The sequence below is a fragment of the Balaenoptera physalus genome, assembly GCF_965194825.1.
Source record: "Balaenoptera physalus genome assembly, chromosome: 10".
In the NCBI taxonomy this organism is placed as follows: domain Eukaryota; kingdom Metazoa; phylum Chordata; class Mammalia; order Artiodactyla; family Balaenopteridae; genus Balaenoptera; species Balaenoptera physalus.
Window position 1 is genome coordinate 105,510,524 of NC_138889.1, and position 24,998 is coordinate 105,535,521.

Below are 24,998 nucleotides of genomic sequence, written 5' to 3' on the forward strand. Positions count from 1 at the left end.
CCTCAGCCTCTGGCCTGCTGCCCCAGGGATGGGGTTCATTCCCCTTGTGTCAGTTGGCACGCCTGACTGGTATATTTTCCCCTCGTTATCTCCCACTCCTGGCCAGAAAAACGAGATCCCTTTGTCATCACAATAATCTCTGCAGAGGTTACTCAGGGTTTCCCGAAGTCCATCTTTCCATCATTAAGTAAAACATCTGGGTTGTACGTAGCACCTGCCGGGCCATGTGTCACTTAGACTGGGCCTCCCTAATTAAGGAACACAGCACGTTTCTGTTCTCTGTTCCCTGTGATATGCCAAGCGAACCAATGTCACCACTGTCCCCACTCACCCATCCCCCCCAAAGCAAAAAGGAATAAACACTAAAAAAAAATAAGAACACAAACAAGAGACCAGTATTTAACATCTCAGAAACATTTGCATTCAAATGACTTTCCCTTGGGATCTCCCCTCCAACAGTGGGTACGTGCCTTATATCTACAAGACTAAATAGGCTCACCAAGGGGTCCCACTCAAAGCAGAGTTGTTTTTACCCTAGAATGCAGAAACTGCTACAGGTTTTTTAGTAACACTTTAGGAAACGCTCCCCTCCCCATCTGCAAAGTGTGGTGTGTGCATTCCAGAGCTCATGACTTTATGGACAGCTTGGAAGCAGGGGGAGACCACTGTCCAGCAGGTAGTCTCCACCCCATGCTCCACTGTGTCTTGCATCCCCCCAACCATCTCAGAACTGCTCACTGCCAGCCCTGACCACCACCCATGGGTTCAGGCAGAGGTGGGCGGAGCCAGCGCTTGGCACGTGGCACACACTCCAAAATGTCTGTTGGATGAATGAGTGAACATAAGCCCTGAAATGCTCCTGAGGGTCTCTGCCTCACTGGGTACAAACCAGAAAGGACCCAGGGAAGTGTCTTTCTGTCCCAAACATAATAAGCGAGAGACAGATGAGGGCTGTATTTCGAAGTGACTACATACGCCCTGGGGTGGGGGAGTTGTTGGTCTGTTAATCAAACAACACCTGGTTACCTTGATTAATGATTAATATGGTCTATGAGTTCAAAGTGATCTTCAGGTCAAAAGGTTTGCTAATCCATGACTGAGTTAATTCAAAGCTAAAATTTATAAAGTATAAATTCCCGGCACTTGGGCTCTCCTCCAAAGGAAGATTCCAACCTAGACCATATCATGAATAAAGAGACTGAGGGAGGGGTATTGGGAACTCCAGTGATTTTGTGGGGTGGGGAGGGGGTGATTACGGGAACTAGGGACAATGGCTTTATCCTAGTCGTGATTCACAGAAATGGGGGCGAGCTCCACCTACCAGCACCTGTAACTGCTGTGCAAAGCAGAGAGAGGGGCCGCTCGGGATGGACAGAGGGAAGACAATCAAAGAGACACACCCAGACTCCAGCATCTAGGAAACAGGAAGAGGCAGTCAAGCTTGGATTGCTAAGAACAGAACAGAGTGGGGGAAACTGAAGAGTTTCCCTGCAGGTCTATTTCCTCCAAACAGGAGAAAGACTCTAGAAGATCCTAACAGATCTTACGTGAGATGCTCAGGGGTTCCATCCTGCTCTCTTCACGTTCCTTCACGTTCCTCATGTTTCCCCAGGGCATTTCGAGAGCCCTTCTCTGGCTTTCTGGGGTGGCTTCAGCTCTCAGCTGGCACTAACAATCTCCAGCCATCATCTTAGATCTTCCATCATGTCCACATTCTTCAAAGCACAAAAACCACTCCTTTCTCTCCCTCATTCACACCGAAGTCCATTGATTAAATTATTTTAAGTATTCCTCTGAAATCGGTGAAGATAGAAATTTCTAATTTTCTGGAACTTATGAGGCAGAAAAGCAAGATAAATGCTCTCGTTGATTAAACTTTAAGTGGGGAGGTTTTTTAGACAATAAAAAATAAAGCTATGGATAAACAACAAGGTCCTACTGTATAGCAAAGGGAACTATATTCATTATCCTGTGATAAACCATACTGGAAAAGAATATGAAAAAGAATGTATGTATGTATGTATAAGAGTCACTTTGCTGTGCAGCAGTATTTAACACAACATTGCAACTCAACTTTACTTCAATAAAAAAATAAATTAAAAAAAAATAAAACTCATGTATAATTTTTAAAAGAAAATATTTCTTGGGAAAGGTGTTCCTAGATGAAGGCACAGGTGGCCCTGAGCAGCGAGTTACAGGTTTCCTAAAAGGCCTCCTCCCCTGAATCGCACTGTGGGTCTGAAAGGGCAATAAAAAGACCTTCTGAAAAGAGCTCTTCATTCCTGGGAAAGTTCGGCAGAGATTTCCAGGATGTTTCAAGCGCCACAGACTAGGTCAAGCCTAAAAAGTAAGTAAGGCTCCTTCCTACAAAGAGAGTAAGATGAAGTATGTGAAATGCCTAGCACAGTGTCTGGCACCTAATAGATGCAGAATAAATATTAGGTTCTTCCCACCTTGAAAGTCCAGGGGTCGATGAGCACATATATTGGATGTATTTCTGGAGGGGTAATTGGTTACATTCTAGATTCTTCCAGAAACTCACAATTTTCTTACACGGGGCGGTGGAGAGAGCAAGGCAGGGGAGGGAAGGAGGCGCGTTCTCTCTGCCGCTGTCAGTAGCTCTTCCTCTTCTTCAGAGCCTTCGGGCCATTGCTGGTTTGGGCCTTAGGCTGTCCACCACGGCTGAAAGCACCGCCCCGGCAGCCTTCGCTCCCTCCATCAGCATGTGCTCTACCTGCAAAGCAGACCAGTTCATAGGACCCTCCGTGAGGCTCCTAGGTTCGCACCCTGCCCCACCCCCACCTCACCACACCCCGTCAGGAGCTGGCCTGCCTAGGAAGCAGCCACCCTCGATTCCCAAAGACCCTAGAGCTGCAAGAGACCTGGAGAAGCCAGGACGGCCTGAGGTGCACATCGGAGGCAGGAGCGAGCCCTTTCCCCAGGAAGCATCCAGGGCTCCTGGTCCCCTTCCTCCCCGAGAGCCACTCAGCCCACGGTCTGCCACTAGCATGGGGCTCAGAGGAGCACAGCCACTGAGTCCCTTATTCTACACACAGGGAACCTGAGGGCCAGGGCGGGGAACTCACTTGGACAAAGTGACACAGTGAACAGCATCCGCACTTAGATCTGGGCTTGGGTCTCATGAACGCCAGGCCCAGGCTCCTTAGCAGGACCTCCTATAACCCCCTTGCTCCCTGGGGTCTTCTTTCCCTGCACAGATGCTCAAGAGACAGGAGGTCCCGCATACCAGAGCCCACCAGGCCCGAGCACTAGTACAAGGTCTCACAAGCATGGAATGGCGGGGAGAAGAGGCAGAGCAGGAAGGAGGGAGATGCAGAGGGTGGAGGGGGGCGAGTGGGCGGGGCTGCTACCCCTCACTGAGAAACGGGAGAGGGACAGTAGAGAGACCAGCTCTGGGATTCGAGCCCCGTAGGTCAAGAGAACACAAGTAACATAGAAAAGAAAATGGGAAAATTACGTTCCACCTTTAAACCTTGATCTTTTTAATCTATTAAAAAGGCAACAGGGGGCTTCCCTGGTGGCGCACTGGTTGAGAATCTGCCTGCTAATGCAGGGGACACAGGTTCGAGCCCTGGTCTGGGAAGATCCCACATGCCGCGGAGCAACTGGGCCCGTGAGCCACAATTACTGAGCCTGCGCGTCTGGAGCCTGTGCTCCGCAACAGGAGAGGCCGTGATAGTGAGAGGCCCGCGCACCGCGATGAAGAGTGGCCCCCGCTTGCCACAACTAGAGAAAGCCCTCGCACAGAAACAAAGACCCAACACAGCCATAAATAAATAAATAAATAAATAAAAATTAAAAAAAAAAAAAAGGCAACAGTACACACTTCCTCCTCTCATCTCATGGGGTTTTAGTAAAAGGTCCAAATAGTAACAAGAGCAGCTCAAATTGTCACAGGTATTTAGGCTTCCAAAGCTTTTTCACATGTAGTATACCGCATTTAATTTATCACCATCCTATATGGCGGCGGGGGGGGGGGGGGGCGAGCGGGGAGGGGGGAAGGAGGCCAGACCCAAATGCACACAAGCCAGGCAGGGAATGTGGGTGAAGCTGGTAGGTGACACACCGATGCCCCACACCCCTTCTAAAGGGGGAGCTCCTACTCGGCCCTACAGGGTGTTAGCAAGCTGGAACGAGGGCCCAGTGGCCTGATCAATAGGTTGTCCAAGAGAGGCGGGAATCCAGATCTTTTTATATAAAATTTCTATATTCTTAAATGTTTGCAAGTCATTCAAATTAAAAAATAAATAAATAAATAAAATAAATAGGGGCTTCCCTGGTGGCACAGTGGTTGAGAATCTGCCTGCCAATGCAGGGGACACGGGTTCGAGCCCTGGTCTGGGAAGATCCCACATGCCGCGGAGCAACTGGGCCCGTGAGCCACAACTACTGAGCCTGCGCGTCTGGAGCCTGTGCTCCGCAACAAGAGAGGCCGCGACAGTGAGTGGCCCCCGCTCGCTGCAACTAGAGAAAGCCCTCGCACAGAAACGAAGACCCAACACAGCCAAAATAAATAAATAAATAAATAGCGTTCCCTTTAAAAAAAAAAATACTAGTCATCCAAGCAAAACATGTCTGTGGGCCAGATGTGGCCCGCGGGCTGCTAGTCTGCAACTTTAGCTCTGAGTATCTACTGCAGTTTTTCCCCTTTTTGTAAAGGAAGAAAACAGCTTCAGAACTAAGATGATCCGACCGAGGAGACCATGCCAGCTTAAGTGGCTGGGGAGGGATTCCACCTGGTGGTCTTCCTATGCAGCCCGGTGCCCCCTCTACTCCTCCATGGGTCAGTAGAGGAGAAAACACCTCCTGAGCCGTCCTGGAGCAATGGAAGGCCCCACAAATAATAATGAAAACACCGATCACCGATTGGACCCCTGAGGCAGCAACAAGCGCCAAGACCCCGAGTCAGAGCCGAGCGGGGGCAGGGGCTGCCACACCTGCTGGCTCCTGGGCACGCCGTATCTCAGGTCGTTGACAAAGTGTTCGCAGTTCCCTTCAATCAGGCTGTACTGCACTATCTTGTTGACCATCTTTTTCGTCCGCTGGACGATCTTGTCCACGGGCAGGGGCAGGTATGTCCCATCCAGCTTGTTGTTGACCTTCCAGGAGCAGCCACGTAGCACGTCCTCCAGACGACTGTATGTCACCACCGCCCGGTTGCTGAAGACGGACGCGATGCCGCTGGCCTCAAATTCCTCACCTAGGGGCCAAAGACAAGCCAAAGTTGCAAGCTGGAAGGGGCAGCGGGGCAGAGCACTGGCTCACTCCAGGCGCTGGATCCGTGGCTCCTCTTGGGGTCCTGGTTTCACCGTCTCTAAAAGACACAGCAGAGGATGGGGAGTTGGACTAAATGAACTGCAAAGGGCCAGCTTTCCGCACTCCCCACTTTCAACCACCACTGCAATCTCTTTCTCATCAAGCTCCAGGGGTACCTTATGGTGTAGGCCCAGACTCTACTCCGTGTACTGACCTCACCAAGTCCTAGGACTGGAGTCTTGTTTTCCTAATCAGACTCCAGTAATGTTCACAAACATGTGACGAATACCCTTACATGTAAGAGTTAGTTCCTGGACAAGGGGCTGTCGTGCGGTTCCAGGATAGGCCTCCCTCTGCCACCACTGCAGGGGCGCAGGTGAGGCCACGCAGACCCGCTCCAACCCGCTTCCACCCAGAGGCACTCTGCCTTTCTCTCTACTCAAGTATCAGGATTCTCACTGAGGGTTTGTTTGAAAACAGGGTTCCACAGCTTGGAAAAACAGAAACGTTTGAAAACTGCTGTATTATCATATTCAGTCCTTAGAGGAGAGAGAGCTCCAGAGAAGGTCTGGAAGCTGCCCAAGGCCAGGTGGGTGGTAATTTAATATCAGGACTGTTTTCCTGCTACAACCATATGGATAGGCAAACGTGGGAACCCTCCCCCTCTGTAAGTTGTCTGAGTGCAAGAAATGTCCCTTGTTCCTTTCTGAAGTATTTCAGGACTATCTGCTGATTTTACAAAAGCTGGCAGTAGGCAATTCGGCTCTCAGGAACAAAGATGGCAGAATTCATTTTTGGAGGAAGATCTGATGGGGGGGCGGTGGTGACAAAACTGTTAACTTGTACAACTCTTTGGTTACACAAGAGGAAGGCTCCTAGGCTTAGTCTGGAAAGGAGAGGTGGAGGTGAATGCAATGTGAAGCAATTTTTCATTCTTCGTGTAGGCATCCAGACAGGAAGCGGGACGGGTGTGAGTGGATGGGGTGGGGAAGCAAAGCGAGGGGAGAGGGGCTCTGCTCTGCAGGAAGGTCTCAGTCAGGTGAGAGGTGGGGCCAACCGAGGGGGACAGGAGACAAGGATGAGAGCTGTGAATAAGGTGCGGCCACAGGTATTTGGTACCAGTGCCCTTCTGTAATCTCATCCTGAACGGGCAGTACTTGCACAGGAGGCAAAATCCCAAAAGCATCAAAGATTACACAGAGGAGCCCCCGCCTCCTCTTCTCCCAGCTCCCCCTTCTCCTGAGGCCACCATGTGACCAATGGTTCTGGATGTCCAGTTGTAAGCTGTTCCACATTCTGTGCTGTAATCTTCCACTATCACCACTTCTGCCCCCATCAAATCTCCACTAAAATTTAATTAGTCACCCCTTTAATCTCAGCCCTGTGTTAACGCTGCAATGAAAGGAGAACAATGTCCACACTCGGGGCAGAGCAGCCTGGGACAGGTTGGAAAAGCGGGGAGACAAGGTGAGGATGGAGGTGCCAAAGGTGACCAGGAAGCCAGGTGGATGCAGCATTTGGGGACAATAGGAAGCAAGTGACAATCAGAACACATAAGCATCTGCACCCCTCCCAGGGGACCCTCAGAAACAGAGGAAGGATACTGAACTGCTGTCATTACAAAATGGAGGCTCCGGTTCTCACATTTCTATTTTAAAAGAAAGAGTGGTCTAGGTGGTCAGGGAACTTAGGAATGATTTTTTTTTTTTTTTGGTGTTTTAAATTTATTTATTTATTTATTTACTTATGGCTGTGTTGGGTCTTCATTTTCTATGCGAGGGCCTCCTCTAGTTGCGGCGAGCGGTGGGGGGGGCCACTCTTCATCGCGGTACGCAGGCCTCTCACTGTCGCGGCCTCTCTTGTGGCGGAGCACAGGCTCCAGACGCGCAGGCTCAGTAATTGTGGCTCACGGGCCCAGTTGCTCCGCGGCATGTGGGATCTTCCCAGACCAGGGCTCGAACCCGTGTCCCCTGCATTGGCAGGCAGACTCTCAACCACTGCGCCACCAGGGAAGCCCAGGAATGATCTTTATACTTTCATCTGTCTTAGGGCTGGACACTCAGTGGTTTCTGGCGGACAGAGACCAAGCTGCATCACACAGTAAATGAAGGTCCAGTCATGCTTTGGGTGTTCTGTTGCTAAAGTAAGGCAGCAGCTGAGCAACACAGTAATTAACTGCCCTTCTTTTTACTTTGCTAACTTCAATATCCATATTTCAATAGAGCATCACTCTTACTTGTGGGAGCCAGGTGGACCACACAGCCATCTTCCACATAGACGGCCCAGTGCTCGTAGCCAGTCCGGAAAATCTCAATCAGGTCTCCAGGTCTGGGTCTTGGTTTACCCTATGATGGAAGTGGAATGGAATGGAATGAAATGAAATGAAATGAAATGAACTAAAATAAAATAAAATAAAGGAGACTTCACATGCCCAAGGAACTCCAGAGACCCTGTTTCGGGATCAGCTACAGCTCAGCCTGAAGACACTGCCTTTCATCACTTTACAGAAACTCAGGCTGCAAAAAGCTCTCTTCACACAAATGGTCGAGGGAGCCGCCCACTCCTGCTACCACCCTCATTATTAAAGCCACCGAGGCTGACAGTGCCAGCTCCAAAGGCACAGCTCCGTATGTATACATGCCCTGTGATAAGTGAAGGAGCTCCCGTAAGCATTTCTCCTTGAAACTCAGCACCATGCGAGCTTTCTCAATAGAGGGCGCTAGAGAAACACTGCAAGAGGAAAAGGTTCTCCTGCAGGTTCTGGCTTTGGGCTGGGGAGTTACACCAAATTCCCATTCTTGGGATACATCTCACTTAGTAATGATGTATAATCCTTTTTATATGTTGCTGAATTCAGTTTGCTACTATTTTGTTGAGGACTTTCACGTCTACATTCATAAGGGATATTAGTCTGTAGTTCTTGTCTTTGCCTGACTTTAGTATCAGGGTAACATTAACCTCAGAATGAGTTGGGAAGCATTCCCTCCTCTATTTTTAGAGTTTGTGAGGGATTAGTAATTCTTCTTCTTCAAAGGTATGGTAGAATTCTCAAGTGAAGCCCTCTGGGCCTGAATTTTTCCTTGTGAAAAGATTTTTATTTACTAATTCAATTTACCTGTTATAGGTCTGTTCAGATTTTCTAGTTATTCCTGAGTCAGTTTTGTAATCTGTGTCTTTCTAAGAGTTTGTTCATTTCATGTAAGTTTTCTAATTTGTTAGCATAAAGTTATTCAGAGTATTCCTTTATTATCCTTTTAATTTCTGCAAGACTGGTAGTAAGCCACCTCTTTCATTCTTGATTTTGGTAACTTGAGTTTTCTTTTTCTTGGTCGATGAACGTAGCCAAAGTTTCGTCGATTTTATTTATCTTCTCAGAGAACCAACATACGGCCTCACTGATTTTCTCCATTTATTTCCGTTTTCTATTTCATTGATTTCTGCTCCAATACTTATTATTTCCTTCCTTCTGTTTGCTTTGGGTTTAGTTTGCTTTCCTTTTTCCAGTTTATTAAGGTAGGAATTTGGATTATTGATTTGAAATCTTCCTTTTTTTTTAAGATTTTTTTGATGTGGACTATTTTTAAAGTCTTTATTGAATTTGTTACAATATTGCTTCTGTTTTTTATGTTTTGGTTTTTTGGCCACGACGCACGTGGGATCCTAGCTCCCTGACCAGGGATCGAACCCGCACCAGTCTATATTAAATTTTCTTCTAAGCACTGCTTTAACTGCATCTCATAAAACTTGATATGCTCTGTTTTCATTTTCATTCAACTCAAAATATCTTCCAATTTCTCTGTTTTTTCTTTTACCCATGGGTTATTTAGAAGTATGTTTTTTAATTTCCAAATACTTGTAGATTTCCCAAATTTCATTCTGTTATTAATTTCTAATTTAATTTCATGTGAACAGAGAAATATTTTATATTATTTCAATCCCTTTAAATTTGCTGAGACTTGCATTATAGCCTAGAATATGGCCTATCCTGGGGAATATTCATGTCTGCTTATGAAGAATATGTATTCTGCTATTGTTGAGTGGACTATTCTGTAAACGTCAGTTAGGTCAAGTTGGTTAATATCGTTGTTCAAATCTTCTATATGCTCACTGATTTTCTGTTGCATTGTTCTATCCATCGTTGAGAGTGTAGTATTGAAGTCCCCCGACTACTATTTCTGAATTGTCTATTTCTCTCTTCAATTCTTTCAGCTTTTGCTTCATGAATTTGGGGATTATGTTGTTAAATGTGTGCGTTTATAATTGTTATATCTTCATGATGAATTAACCTTTTATCATTGCAAACAGTTTCTCTTTTTTCCTAGTAATACTTCTTCCCTTAAAGTCTATTTTTTCTGATATTAGTGTAACCACTCCAGCTGTGGTTCTGCTTGCATCTTTTTACATCCTTTTACTTCCAACCTATTTATGACCTTGAATCTAAACTATGCCTCTTGTAGGTGGCATATAACTGGATCTTGTATTATCAAGTCAGGTGATCTCTGCCTTTTCTGGACTGTTTAATTGAGTCACATTTCTCCCTGTTGATTTGAGTTACTGTCTAGTGTCCTATCCTTGATCCAAAATAGCTCCATTTCAGCCTCCCTCCCTTGTGCTATTATTGTCATATTTATTACATCTTTGCATGTTAAAAGGCCAATAATAACATTTTATAATTACTGTTTAATTCAATTGTTTTTTAAATTAGTTAGGATAAAAGCTAAAATATATATTTATACTCTTTTATAATATAATAATAACCAATGTAATTACCTTTATGGGTGCTTTTTTTCTTTTTCTTTTTGCCACACCGCATGGCTTGTAGGAGCTTAGTTGCCTGACCAGGGATTTAACCTGGGCCCTAAGCAGTGAGAGAGCAGAGTCTTAACCACTGGACTGCCAGGGATCTCCCATGCTTTGTATTTTTTCATGTGGATTAGTTACTATCTGGTGTGACTTCCTTTCAGCCTGAAGAATTTTCTTTGCTATTCCCTTTAAGGCAGTCTTCATTTATCTGAGACTACCTTTATTCTACCTTCATTTTTGAAAGACAGTTTACTGGATATGGGATTTTTGGTTGACAGCTTTTTTTTCTTTCGGAACTTTTCATATGCCATTTCACTGCTTTCTGGCCTCCGTCGTTTCTGATGAAAAGCCAGCTATCAATTTTATTGTGGTTCCCTTGTACATGATGAGTCTTTTTTTCTCTTGTTGCTTTCAAGATTTTCTCTTTGTGTTTGGCTCTCAGCTGCTTGGATTCTGATTCCCCCCCAGGGCTGGTGGTTGCTGTTGTTTGTTTGTTTGTTTGTTTAGAGGCTTGCCTGGATTGATTCTGTGATGTCTGTTTCCCTCAGAGCATGCAACCACTGGTGTATCTGCTTCAGTTTTGTTTGTTTGTTTGTTTTTTCTTGCTTTTATTTTTAAGCCTGGCATAAAAATAATGGTCAGCCAGTGACTGGTCAGAGATTAAGCCACATCTTGGGCCAATAAGGCATCACTCTTTGCCTACGGAGCTCGGTGTGGTTTGGAGAATTCATTCAGGTTCTAAAGTTTAAAAGTCTGTCCCAGCTGTTACTTTCTGCATTCACAAGGCCTCATGTTCCTCCAGGAGCTAGAGACTCACGCAGGCCTCTCTAGTCTCTCCCAAATGTGTGTGCAGCCTTGTGCACCCCTTAGAGAACAGCAGCTTTTCTAGACCCTCTTTAGCTGTCTCATTACCTGGGTTTCTGTATTAAAGTTCTGGCTGGTCCGCAGAGCAGCTAGGCCCGGGCGCCACAACTACTGAGCCCACGTGCCACAACTACTGAAGCCCACACGCCTAAAGCACATGCTCTGCAACAAGAGGAGCCACCGCAATGAGAAGCCCACGCACTGCAACGAAGAATAGCCCCCTCTCGCCGCAACTAGAGAAAGCCCGCACAGCTACAAAGACCCAATGCGGCCAAAAAGAAATAAATAAAAGAAATAAATTTATATATATAAAAAAAAAAAGTTCTGGCTGGTCTGTTAGTCCATCACTTGTCCCAACCAGTATTGCAACCTCAGGCTAGCTGCAATTTTGGCCTTCCATGATGTTTGTCACTGAGATAACTACTGTTCTCAACAACATCCCTGGGCATGGAATTTTCCACACTCTGCTCCAAATAAAGTTGCCCTCTGCTGCCACTGCCAGTCCTCCTGGCATGTCCCGCCCACCCAGGTGCAACTTCCCCACCACAGAGCTGGGGGAGGTGGGGGACTTACTAAGACACTACAGATCTCCATTGTTCTAAGATTCCAAGATTCAGTAGGCTTTCTTGATTCAACACTTATCAATTTGTTGTATGCTTTTGGTCAAATTCCAGAGTCTTTAAATGGTTGTCTTTGATGGTTTTGTCCAGCTTTATATTTGCTGTTTGGGGAGATTTTTCTGAGATGCTCAGTTAGCCACTCCAGAAGTCCTGCCCACTTGACAGAATGAATTTTTATGGGCAAAAAGCAGACCATCTACTCAGTGATATTACATGGAAGGAATTGAGGCCGAGAAATATGAAGTGCTTCGTCCAAGGTCCTAGGCAAGTCAGTGGCAGAGCTAGGACCAGAACTGGGGTCCCTGACCAAACCAACTCCTTCTGCCTTAAAGAGAAAATATGGTGGCAACTGAGCTCCCACTAGAGGGCGCCCCAAACTAGCCTTCTCATCTGGAAAGCAGAATCACTATCCTTGCTGTTTTTCCTCGAATTATCTGCCAGTAGGAAGACAGCACAATTCATTGTGATGCTAGTCTAAGCCAAAAAAAAAATCAAAAGAAATCCACGTGCTGGTCATCAAGGATGTTGAACAAGCTTTGTGGTACAGGAAACAGAAATTTCTGGGGTTGAGGGGAGCGGATTTTAGAATTTTAAGTTTTCTTTTGTTCCTCAATACTCTCCACCTGCAATACTGCCACTGGATAGGGGTAGTCAGGTGAAATCTTGAATGGGATTCACAACAGACTTAATAGTCACCTAGAGTTACCTGCTCTCTTGTTGAAGTTTCTCCCACTATAAATTGATGGTTTTGAGCTTTGGGTCTCAACCTTGGTTGCACATGGAAATCACCTGCGGAGCTTTTAAAAATTAAGATTGATGTGGAGTATGGCCTGGGAGTCAGAATTTTAAGAGCTCCCCAGGTGACTCTCATGGCAGCCAAGGTTGTAGCCATATTGGGAGCTTTTCCAAGGTCCCATCCTTCCTTTTTCCTTGACTTTACCCTGTCCCCAGCATTTCATGAACCTTAGGGAACCTGTCTATATCCTCCAGGGTGAACTCCACTCCCAGCTGATGCTCCAATCTTCAAATCCAGATTAAGGTTTCCCTGCCCCTTTTTCTCTCTTTGGAATAAGATATGGCTTCGAAATCCTCCATCCATCTGCTATTTATTTCCTTTGCACAAGCTGGCAACCCAGCTCTGGCCCTTCTCCCAGAAATAGGCACCTGGTTGGAAAAACCAGTCTTTCATAAGTCCCCTGGATGATAACAGTTTCTGAAAGTCTTATAACTATGACAGGGGTGGTGCAGGGAAGTGGGTGGAGGGCTCGTTCCTGCCTGCAGCATGTGGCAGGGAGGCAGGAACAAAACCACAAAGAAAGAGCTTTATTTTGAACTCCTGGGAGTAAAAATGTAAAGTCCCTAGCTGTTTCTGAAACACAATGATTCTTGGGTCAGTCCCTGACCAGGCATTGGAGCAGATGTGGGAAGCTAGGAGCAGAAGAAAATCATCATGATACAGGAATTAGGAGTTACACTTTCAGCTCTGACCCTAACCCGGATGATATCTCAGAAATAAAACCTGAAGCCTCAGACACTGACATGACACCAAGGAGAGATTCGAGTTAGAATGGTAGGCAGCTACAAAGTCATAGAAAGAAGACAGGTTTTGTTGTTAGGAGACCAGGTTCAAATCCCAACTCTGCCACTTACTAGGTGTTCGACACATTCTCAGTAGAACTTCCGAGAGAGCAAAGATGTTGGTCTTTACAAAAGAACGTTTTACAAATGTCAAAAGATTATTGTATGCCCCAATGGCGTGCCTCATTCCTAATTACTCTGTTATGAATCTGCCATGGTGAGCTTTTTTCTAATCCCTTGCAGTGAATACGATGGTTTTATTCCCCCCAGAAATTCTCCCTTTATGTATTCAATCAACAAATATTTATCAAGCACCTACTAGTTTAAGCATTGGGAATACAGTAGTGAATAAGGCTGACAAGAGCTCTGCCCTCTTTTGGAAGGAGACAGACAGTCAATAAGCAAAATGACTATATAATGTGATACATCTATTAAGGCAATAAATGGGGTGATATGATGGAATGCTAAGACTACTTTAGTACCATATGTACTAAAGTGTAGCCATGGTAGATGGTTTGGATTCTTCTGATAGCAGCCCTCTCATTTCTCTTTGGGTAATTTCTCCCTTCCTCTCCATCCCTGTGATCCTCGTGAGGATGCCAATCATTGCACCCCTTCAACTCAGGCCAATCCGAGCCTTTCCCTTGGGATTTTTTTTTTTAAATTATTATTGAGGTATAACTGGCATGCAACATTATATTAGTTTCAGGTATCCAACATAATAATTTGATATTTGTATATATTGCAAAATGGTCACCACCATAATAAGTCTAGTTAACACCCATCACCATACATAGTTACAGAATTTGTTTTTCCTTGTGAAGAGAACTGTTAAGATTTAGTCTCTTAGCAACTTCCAAATATGCAATACAGCATTATTAATTATAGCCGCCATGCTGTACATCACAGGCTATTCGGTTTTATAACTGAACATTTGTACCATTTGACCCCCTTCATCCATTTTGCCCACCTCTCACCCCCTGCCTCTGGCGACCACCAATCTGTTCTCTGTATCTATGAGGTCGGGGGTTTTTGTGTGTGCTTGGTTGGTTGGTTGGGGTCTGTTTGTTTGTCTGTTTTCAGGATTTTTTGTGTTTAAAGCAAGGGAAGAGATGCTGTCTATTTCTTCTGGGGTTGCTAAGCGGGGCCTCCCTTCTCTAGACCACATGGAAGAAGCTGTTGATGCAGAAGAAAATTGAGGTCATCGATCTGAAAGAAACCAAGGGGAGAGGTGGCCAGACAGACAGGATCCCCTGGCAGCGGCAGGGGCCCAGATCCTGGTTCCAGCCTCTAAAGAGCCCAGATCTGCCCAGGTTCCCACGGTGAGTCCTCCCTGACTCTAAGTTACCCTAGTAACCTTCCAATTTAAAAAATCTCTTCTTGACTTATACTAGCTAAAGCTGGTTTTCTATAATCCAACTGAAAGGGGGTGGTGTGGTAGCGGGTGACTGTGGATACATTCTGGGCCCCAAGGGCAGGAGAGACCTCTATGAAGAGGTAAGATTTAGGCTGAGAAGGTAAGGGCACAAGGAAGAAAATTATGTGACCATCTGGAGGGTCATTCCAGGCAGGGGCAGGACAAAGACTCTTGGGCAGGAGGGTTTAGCGTGGCTGAATATGCAGGGAGAGAAGGTCGGATGAGACTGTAGAAGAAGAAAGGGACCCCATCGTGGTGGAGGTGGAGGTCTTTCCGACACCAGTTATAGACAGGAGACCATGAGGGCAGACGAGTCCTTCAGGATACTGGTTGTGAAAGGGAGGAGGGGCACCAGGTGGGAAATGGACAGAAACAGGGGTCCAGGGAGGGCATTTTCAAGACAGGAAAGACGACAGCACATGTGAGTGCTGGTAGCATGGCTCCAGCGGGAGGGAGATGTTGAAGGCGGCAGAGAGAGAAGATTAATCAGCAGCAAAGGGTCCTGAAAAAGTGGGAGGGGCTGAGATCAAGAGCCCCTGTGGAGGGGCTGGCCTTCCCATAGAGAGGTCAGGGAGGGCCTTTCTGACCAGAAGACACGCACTGGTCTGCTTGGGCTGCCATAACAAAATATCACACACTGGGTGGCTTAAACAAGGGAAGTTTATTTTCTCACAGTTCTGGAGGCTGCCGAGTCCAAAGACCAAGGTGCCAGCAAGGTAGGTTTCACTCTGAGGCCTCTTCTCCTGGCTTGTAGGCAGCTGCCCCCTCACTGCAAGCTCACATGACGACACATGGGAGATCTCAGTTCCCCAACCAGGGACTGAACCCTGGCCACAACAATGAAAGCTCCGAATCCTAACCACTAGACCACCAGGGAACTCCCAAGTGACTACTTCTTTGTGTGTGGAGAGAGAGAGAGCTAGCTCTCTGGTGTCCCTTGTTATAAGGGCACTAATCCTATCATATTAGGGCCCCACCCTTATGATCCCATTTAACTTTAATTACTTCTTACTCCAAATAGAGTCATATTGAAGATTAGGACTCCAACATATGAATGTGGTGGGGGGGAGGGAGGGACCCACATACACTAAGTCCATAACAACATATGTGAGCTGGATTTGCAAAACCAGGAAAGAGCAGTCTTGGCAACCCAGTGAGTGCAAGGGCTCTGAGAAAGGGAGGACTTGGGTTCATGAAATGTACAGAAAAGAGGCAGGGATGGCTGGTACAGAGTGATCAGGGGGAGGAGAGAGATACAAGATGAATTTGGAGATGATATACAGATCCAGACGATAGAAAGCAAAAAGGAGAGAATGTGGGCAGGGTAGGGGTGGACGTGTGTCCATGGTGAGCAATCTCTGAGGCCTCATTTGAGTAAAAGAGCTGGCGCTCCTCATGTGCTAGGACCTCAAGATGCATTTATTTCATCTGTCCTATCTTGGCATTAATTCACCCCTGTCACACAAAGCAGTAAGTCGTTTCATGTATTTTAAAGGGTATGTACATGTCTTGATGAAATCAGCAGAAATAGGAGTCAAATGATAGAAGGGATGTATCCAGAGCCTCAAAATCGCATGAGGTTAGTGAAGGTGAAAAGTAAGCATGTCCGTCAAAGACCTACGCGCAGACCTCAATCAGGTTAAGATAAAAACAGAACAGCATGAAGTGATACATCCCAGCAGGTTTTTGTCCTGACTCTCTGAAACGGGGGCAAGTGAATGAAACCATGTATTAATGTTACACAAAGTTTCATGTGGGGAGCTGGTAATGATGTTGCTTGTCATATTATAACATAAATTCCTCTCTTCCTCCTATTACCCAAATAGTCCACGACCACCTTGAGGCCAGGGACAAGACTATCCTCCCAGATCTCTGCTGAGTAAAAAACTGTAGAGAAGCAATGTTATACACTCCTTATTTCACTATTATTAAGTAAAATCCTATTCATCTCGTATTACATTTTTGCCAGTAACACTGAGTTCTACAGACCTGCTTTTGCTTATAACGTTATCAAAAGAAACTCCAGAGTGCTCACTTCGGCAGCACGTATACTAAAGAAACTCCAGAGCCTAACCTTAAAAAATGCAAGTCCTTATAAATTTCCATTTAAAAGGAGTCTTCGCTTTGTGACCACCTAGAGGGGTGGGATAGGGAGGGTGGGAGGGAGACGCAAGAGGGAGGAGATATGGGGATATATGTATATGCATAGCTAATTCACTTTGTTATAAAGCAGGAACTAACACACCATTGTAAAGCAATTATACTCCAATAAAGATGTTAAAAATAAATAAATAAAATTAAGTGTTTAAAGTGATGGCCACCCTGCAGCTGCAGAGATACCTGTATCTTTCCGCAGCATCAAGCTTGCTAAAGAATCTGACTTGATAAAGTATCAAATTGAAAACACTTACAAGAGTATCAGGCTTGAGATACTGTGCAATATGGAGGCTTCCTGAATATTCATAACTGTCACCAACTTGTTCTGTTCTCTGTTAATATAAATCAGTCCTTAGAATATCATCTGAACAAAGTGGTCTTGAGACATTCTAGAAATTGTTGTAGTTCAAGGAGAAACTGAAATTCCTATTGGTGGTTGGGCTTGATAACTCACCGGCCTGGTAATAATGTTGGAATCTTGACACCTCTATATTCCTAAACCATACAATTGAGACCAACTCAATTGGCGCCTTCCTCTCCTATCATAGAATGAGAAATAAAAACCTTTGACTGTAAGGATTATTATTTTACTAAAGAGATTAAGAGTCTCACCTCCATTTGAACAAGTACAATGTAGCGAGTCATAGTGAGCCCATCAGTAACTGTAATGGCCAAGCTCTCTAGCAGACCCTGAGTACCTTGGATCACATGACACTATAATCACTGCTAGAAGACACCTTCAAAACTTCAGATCAATCTACTCATCTTTTCTTATAATTTAAATTCTTTTAGAAGATAACTGTATATATCCAAGAGAATTGAAAGTGTGGACAGAGGTCCACCCTTGTACATGAATGTTCGTAGCAGCATTATTCCTAACAGCCAAAGGTGGACGCAACCCAAATGTCCATCAGCTGATGAATGGCTAAACAAAATGTACTGATAGTATATCCATACAATGGAACACTACTGGCCAATAAAAATGAATGAAATACTGACACGGGCTACAACATGGATGAACCTTATAAACATTATGCTAAGTGAAAGAAGCCAGATACAAGAGATCACAGATTGTATGATTCCATTCACGTGAAACGTCCAGAAGAGGCAAATACTTAGAGACAAAAATCAGGTTAGTGGTTTCCAGGGACTGGGGACAAGGGAAAATGAGGAGACTGCTAACGGATGTGGAGTTTCTTTTTAGGGTGATGAAAGCATTCTAAAATTAGACCATTATGATGGTTGCACAACTCCGTGAATATACTAAAAACCACCATATGGTACACTTTTAAAAGGATAAATTTTAGGTATGTGAATTATATCTCAATAAAGTTGTCATTTTTTAAAAGGGTAACTGACAGCTTAAGCAAAAATACAATAACAACAATGTATGTTGGGATTTATAACATATGTAGAAGCAAAATGTATGTTAACAATGCAGTGAGGCCAGATATGGAGAAATGGAACTACTGTAAGCTTCTTATACTATAAATAAAGTGGTATAGTATCACTCGAAGGTAGACCATAATAAGTTAAAAATGTAGAATATAAAAACTAAAACAAGAATTAAAATTACAAAACATAAGGAATTATAGTCAATAAACCACAAATGAAATAAAACTGAATCACAAAAAACACTCAATTAAAAAGAAGTCAGGAAAAAAGGAGAAAGGAAACAAAAAACCAGATAGGACAAATAGGAAATAAACAGTGGGATGGCAGACTTAAATCTAAGCCTATCAATAGTCACATTAAAGTACACAGTCTAAACGTCCTAATTAAAAGGTAGAGATTGTTGATTGGATAAAAAAATAAAACCCAACTCTATGCTGCCTACAAGAAACACATTTTAAATATAAATGCATAAATAGGTTAAAAGTAGAAGGAAGAAAATGCCATACCATGCTAACACTAATTGAAAGAGCTGGAGTGACTATAGTAATATCAGACAAAGTAGATTTCAAAGCAATGAATCTTTCTAGGAATAAAGAAGGTATTATTTGTAATAATAAAGGAATCAATTCATCAGTAATGAATAACAATACTGAATGTTTACATATCTAATAATAGGGCCTTATGATTCATTAAAAACAAACTGATAAAACTACAAAGAGAAATAAACAAATCTACAATTATAGTCAAAAATTTCAGTACTCCTCTATGTAATTAATAGAAAAATATAAACAGAAGAACTGAATAACACTATGAACCAACTTGACCTAATAGATATTTATAGACTACTCCATCCAACAATAGCAGAATAAACGTTCTTCCCAAAAACTAACAATATTTACGAAGATGGACCATATCTGGGGCTGTAAAACAAGTCTCATTAAATTGAAATGGATTCAAGTCATACAAAATACATTCTCTGACCACAACAGAATAAACTAATAACCAAAAGATATCTTGGAAAATCTCCAAGCATTTGGAAACTAAATAACATTTTTCATAACCCACAGGAGATTAAAAAGGGGGGTGGAAATTACTTTGAATTGAACAAAAATGAAAATACAACATGCCAAAATTTGTGGGAAACCACAAAGCAGTGCTTAGGGGGAAGTTTATAGTAATAAATGCCTATAATAGATAAGAAGAAAAGTCTGAAATCAGTGACCTCTACTTCCACCTTAAGACATTAGAAAAAGAAGTGCAAATTAAAACCAAAGTAAATAGAAAAAAGGAAATAATAAAAATCAGAACAGGATCAGAGATACAGAAAACAGAAAAACAACAGAGGAAAATCAATGAAATCAAAAGTTGGTTCTCTGAGAAAATCCATAAAATTGTTAAAACTCTAACCAAATTGATCAGGGAAAAAAAGAAAAGACGCAAATTACCAATATCAGGAATGAGAGAGGCGACATCATTACATGTCCTACAGATACTAAATGGATAACAAGGTAAAATTATGAACAACTTTATGCCAATATATTTGACAAAGCTCACTCAAGAAGAAACAGATAATGTGAGTATCCCAAAATATATGAAGGAAATTGATTTTGTAGTTAAAATCCTTCAAACAAAGAAAACACCAGGCCCAGACAGCTTCACTGGTAAATTCTAACCAACATTAAAGGAAAAAATAATACCAATTCTTCACAAGAATTCTGTGGAGTAGGAATACTTCCAAACTCATTCTATGAGGCTTGCATTACCGTAATACCAAAACAGACAACTACAAGAAAATAAAATTTAACAAATTAATATCCTTTATGAACATAAATGCAAAAATTCAAAGCAAAATTTTGTAAATTGCATAAAACAATATATAAAAAGAATAATACATCATGGCCACATGTGTTTTTTCCCCCAGGATTTCAAGGTTGTTGTAAGATCTAAACACCAACCAATATAATTCAAACTAAAAAAGAAAAATTATATGATCATCTCAATAGGTACAGAAAAAGCATTTGTTAAAATTCAATGTCTATTCCTGATTTTTTTTTTCAAAGAAACTCTCAACAAACTGGTAAAAGAAAGGAACTTTCTTAACCTAATAAAAGGCCTCTATGAAAAACCTACAGCTTACATCATACTAAACGGTAAAGTCTGAATGCTTTCCCTCTAAGTTAAGGAATTAGACAAAGATGTCTGCTCCCACCACTTCCAGTAAGCATTGTACTGAAGATTCTGGCTAGTATCAATACAATTTAAGACAAAAATAAAGGCATCCAGCTAGGAAAGGAAAAAGTGAAACTGTCTTTATAGGTGACATGATATGTAAAAAGTCTAATGGAATCGACCCAAAAAAAGTTACTCAAGTAAATAAGTCAGTAAATAAGGTTGAAGGATACAAGATAAGTATCCTTATCTAAGTACCCTGACAAAAGTCAATTGTATTTCCAATTACTAGCAATAAACAATCAGAAATTGACATTTTTTTCACTTTAAATGTTCAAAATTGAAATTTTAAATTTTCTAGAATACCATTTCAATAGTATCAAAAAGTATGAAATACTTTCAAAAAGATGTGCAAGATCCGAAGCTGAAATTTACAAAACACTGCTGAGAGAAATTAAAGAAGACCTAAGTAAATAGAACACCTTGTTCATGAGTCAGGAGACAATATTGTGAAGACACCAATTCTCTTAAAGATTTGATGTGATTCCAGGGAAAATCTCAGCAGGCGTTTTATAGAACCTAGGATAGCCAAAACAACTTTGAAGAAGAACAACAAAATCGGAGGGCTAACATTCTTGACTTCAAGAGTTATTACAAAGCTACAGTAATCAAGATAGTGTGGTATTGGCCTTACAATAGACAAATAGGATCAATGGAATAAAATAGCCCAGAAAGGGACCCACTAGTATGTGGATAACTGGTTTTTTACAAGGTGCAAAGGCAACTCAGTGGGAAAAGGATAGTCATTTCTAGAAATGGTGCTGGAATAGCTTGATAGCCACGAGGAAAAAAAAATAAATGTCAATCTATACCTCGTGCCATATACAAAAATCAACTCAAAATGTATCGAAGATGTAAATGTAATGTGTAAAAACTAAATGTAAAAACTAAAACTTTAAAATAGCCAGAAGAAAAGAGGAGATAACCTTTGTGACCTTGGTTTAGGCAAAGATTTCTCAGATACAACACCAAAGGCACAATTCATAAAAGAAAAACTTATAAATTGGACCTCAACAGATTTAGAATTTTTTGTTCTTCAAGAGATACTCTTAAGAAAACAAAAACACAAACCACAGACTGAGAGAAAATATTGCAAGTGATGATGAACTTCATCTGTACTTGTATACAGAATTTCTGGAGAACTCTCAAACAGATAAACCAAGAGAAAAAATAGGCAAAAGATTTGGATACTTCACCAAAGATTATATATAAATATAAGGAAAGCAAATAAACACATGCAAAGATGTTCAACATCATTAGTCATTAAGGAAATGCAAATCACAACAGCCAAGAGATACCTACATACATATTAGGATAGCTAAAGTTAAAGAGATTGACCAAACCAAATGCTGATGAGGACGAGGAGGAACTGGAACTCTCACATGCTGCTGGTGGGAATGTAAAATGGCACAACCACTTTGGAAAACAGTAAGTTAAACAAACATCTACCAAATGATTTAGCCACTATATTCCTACGTATTCACCCAACAGAAAACATATGTCTATACAAAGATCTGTACACAAATGTTCATAGCAGCTTTATTTGTAACAGCCAGACACTGGAAACAACTCAAATGCCCATCAACGGGTGAATGGATAAATAGTGGTCTATCCATACAATGAAATCCTGCTCAGTAATAACAAGGAATAAACTACTGATAACCTGCAACATGGATATAACTTGAAATAATTACGTGAAAGGAGACAGACAAAAAAGAGCACATACAATATGATTCCATTTATATAAGTCTCTAGAAAACGCAAACTAACGCATAATGACAGTGCATCAGTTGTTGCCTGGGGATGGGAGTGGGAAGAGGGAGGGGTTTACAGAAGGGAACAAAGAAAGCTTTGGGAGTGATGGAGATGTTCGTTATCTTGATTGTGGTGATGGTTTCACGGGTGAATACATATGTCAAAACAAATCCAAATGTATACTGTATATTCTGAATATATGCAGTTTATTGTATGTCAGTTATACCTCAATTAAGCTCAATAATCAGCTCCATAAAGCTGTTTTTAAAAAATTTTAAAGGCATAAGCAACATCCCAAATCAGTGTGCAATTCAACCTGCCACAGTATAAATAAAGTAAAATACAATATTATGTAGGGAAGAAGTCGCCAGGAAGTTAAAGATATGCCTGGTCTGAGAATTCCCGAGATACCCACCTCTGCTGCCTGCTTTATTAACCTTCCCGCACTCCCAGGCTCCGGAGCTGAATTCCACTCTGCTCTCTTCTGGTTGGTTGTGGACTCCAAGGGCTTCTCCCTAAATGAATTTTGTGATCATATAGTTAATAAACAAAACACTTTTTCACAATTATTGGAAATTCTGTATTACTTCAGATTTACGATTTTAAGATACCTTTTAGTTTTCAGATCATAGGAAACATTCCCCACCCCCCACCCCCGAAGCTTGTTTCTGTGATGCCATTTGCTGTCATACAAAATAATGGCTGTTTTTTGCTTTTCAGACAATTGTTTAAAATGCTAATGACAGCAATGAGTTGCTTTCAGGGGCTTTTTCCCCCCTCTGATAATCTTTTTTTTTTTTTTTTAAATATTTATCAAAGTGATACTTGGACATAGCTTTTTTTAAAATGGTAACTGTATATAATGACTTATAAAGAAATTGCAACAGGCTTCTGTTCTTTCCCTTCCCCTCCCAGTCCTCCTGGCCAGAGGCAAGCCCCTTGAACTCTTGAGCTGTTTCTTCCAATAATTAGCTCCATATTTCTGAGAAATCTTGTTGACAACACTGTAACTGCAAGTAATGTGAAAGAAATCAGTATATTTTGTCCCTGGAAACAAAATGTTACAGGAGAGGATTGAAACTAAAGGCAGGAATATGGTTTTGGGGTAGAAAAGCAGAGTGAGATACATGGGGGCCAAAAAGACCTGGGTTTGAATCCTGGCTCTTATGCTTTTGGGGTAGAAAAGTAGAGTGAGATACATGGGGGCCAAAAAGACCTGGGTTTGAATCCTGGCTCTGATAGGTGCTGTTCAACCTTGAGCTAGTAAACTAGTCTGTCTGAGCCTCAGTTTGATTGTCTATAAAATAGAGATGCTAACATTTTTCTCACAGAGTTGTCAAGAGGGTTAAATGAGAAAGCATACGTACACATCTAACACATTACCAACCCCAAAATGGCATTTTCTTTACCTTCCCCAAATTTTAACTCTTCTCCAAAAGTACAGTATATGGGAGCGGGGGAGTGGGGGAACCCCTCATTTTCCATATTGCTCTTCTCCAAACTTTCAGCTCTCAGAATTTTAAATAGAATCAACTATCATGTTTTTAATGAAAGCGAATTGCAGAAATTGGCAAGAAGGTTGCACCATTCATTAGTTACTGAGCCCAGCTGGCAAAATACTGTAAGCACTCTTGGAAAGCAATTCAGTTCTCAGGAGTCTGCAGAATGGCCTTGCGGCTAGAAAAACTGCTACAAGGTAGCCTCCCTCCAGCAGGTCCCAGGACTGCCCTCTGGCTGTTATTACCAAGAGCACACCAGCCTTCCTTAGTGGTAGGTTGGTTCACAAAACCAGCTCAGGATTTGTTTTACAAAACTGTCATCAAAGTCGGTTCTTCAAAAGGCTTCTAACCACCCAAAGACCCAGTCCTCCCATACAAAGAAAGAATCTTACCCCTGCTGGACGCTGCTTCTGCCCTGTTCTAACGTACCCTGCTGTGGCTGCTTGGGCAAGAGCTGGACCAACTCTTGAGATCCCACAGATTCTTCTAATTCAAGGGGGAAAAAAATGTTATTGAATATTTAAACCACAGCTGCCTTCTATGGGGCGTGAAACCCATGAAAGGAGGGTTGGAGCGAGCACCTTGCCAGCTATGCAAAGGTGGGAGCTCCAGTCTAGAACCAAGTCTGGCACCTGGTTAGCCCTCAATAAACTGTGGGATAAAGGGGGTTGTGAGACCATCCTGGAGAGGGCTCAGTTCCTCCGGGAAAGAGAGGCTTTGGAATTCCTGGGTACAGACTCGGGGACAGGATGCTTCTATTCCAGATGGCAGAACCCTCGGGGCTAAACCCAACGGCAGAAGCTTCTGCGGAGCTAGAGCTGTTGTTATAACTCTACCTGCCCGGCAGCTACCCCGCCTGTCCCATTTCCACCCTAAATACAACAGGAAGGTAAATACTCGAGAGAGTCACTGGACGCCTGGCTCGCTTCGATTACATTAATAACCAACGACCATTCCGAAATATTCACTCATTTCGGTTAACAAGCATTTCGCACAATGAACAAATATCTACGAGAAGGAGAGTTGAAAGAAATCATGGTGACCTTTGTGGGGGTCCGACGGCCTGCTGGGGCCTGGAGAACGACCCCGGAAGGTTCCAGGCCCGGGCGTGGGGGCTTGGTGAGGAGGAGCCCCCCTCCCGCGGCGACCCGACTGGGGCCCAGGCGAAAGTCCAGGAGCCGGCTGGGTGTCATTCGTCCGCACACTCGCCGTTCTCGAGGCGGGCCTGAGGCAGGGCCGGGGGAACCTAGGGAGGAGGCGCCCGCACTCGCGCTCGGCGGCGGGGCTCAGGCCCATCCCGCTGCTGCCGCCCCGCCGCTCCCCGGGCCTTGCAGGGGGCGACGCGCCAGGCCAGCTCCCAGTCGGCGCGGCCCCGAGTCGGCAGAGCCGCGGGGTCCGCGACGC

At 43.3% G+C, this 24,998-nt stretch overlaps 1 protein-coding gene across 2 annotated transcripts; it reads right to left on the reverse strand.

Moving 5' to 3' along the window:
• Positions 1 to 398: 398 nt before the first annotated feature.
• PLAAT5 (phospholipase A and acyltransferase 5) lies at positions 399 to 24,998 on the reverse strand. 2 transcript variants are annotated; one of them, XR_014268256.1, is made up of 7 exons: positions 24,638 to 24,998; positions 23,987 to 24,080; positions 22,511 to 22,610; positions 7,514 to 7,622; positions 4,959 to 5,221; positions 2,454 to 2,734; positions 399 to 2,364 (listed from the first exon to the last, which is right to left on the reverse strand). XR_014268256.1 is itself a non-coding variant. In XM_082478375.1 (6 exons), exons 1-6 carry the CDS (start codon positions 24,888 to 24,890, stop codon positions 2,633 to 2,635), a joined length of 921 nt encoding a protein of 306 aa, XP_082334501.1. In that variant the 5' UTR covers positions 24,891 to 24,998; the 3' UTR covers positions 399 to 2,632. The 2 variants fall into 2 exon arrangements, 1 of the variants encoding a protein (XP_082334501.1); XM_082478375.1 differs by having other exon boundaries at positions 399 to 2,734.

What these genes read in the sequence shown, in the direction of transcription:
- PLAAT5 (XM_082478375.1), bottom strand. Translation starts at nt 24,890, where the DNA reads ATGGGCCTGAGCCCCGCCGCCGAGCGCGAGTGCGGGCGCCTCCTCCCT. An exon ending in AGAAGCAGCGTCCAGCAGGG is followed by an intron (nt 22,611 to 23,986) that starts GTAAGATTCTTT and finishes AAATTCATTTAG; the next exon opens with GGAGAAGCCCTTGGAGTCCA. An exon ending in GGTCCACCTGGCTCCCACAA is followed by an intron (nt 5,222 to 7,513) that starts GTAAGAGTGATG and finishes TTTGGCCCCTAG; the next exon opens with GTGAGGAATTTGAGGCCAGC.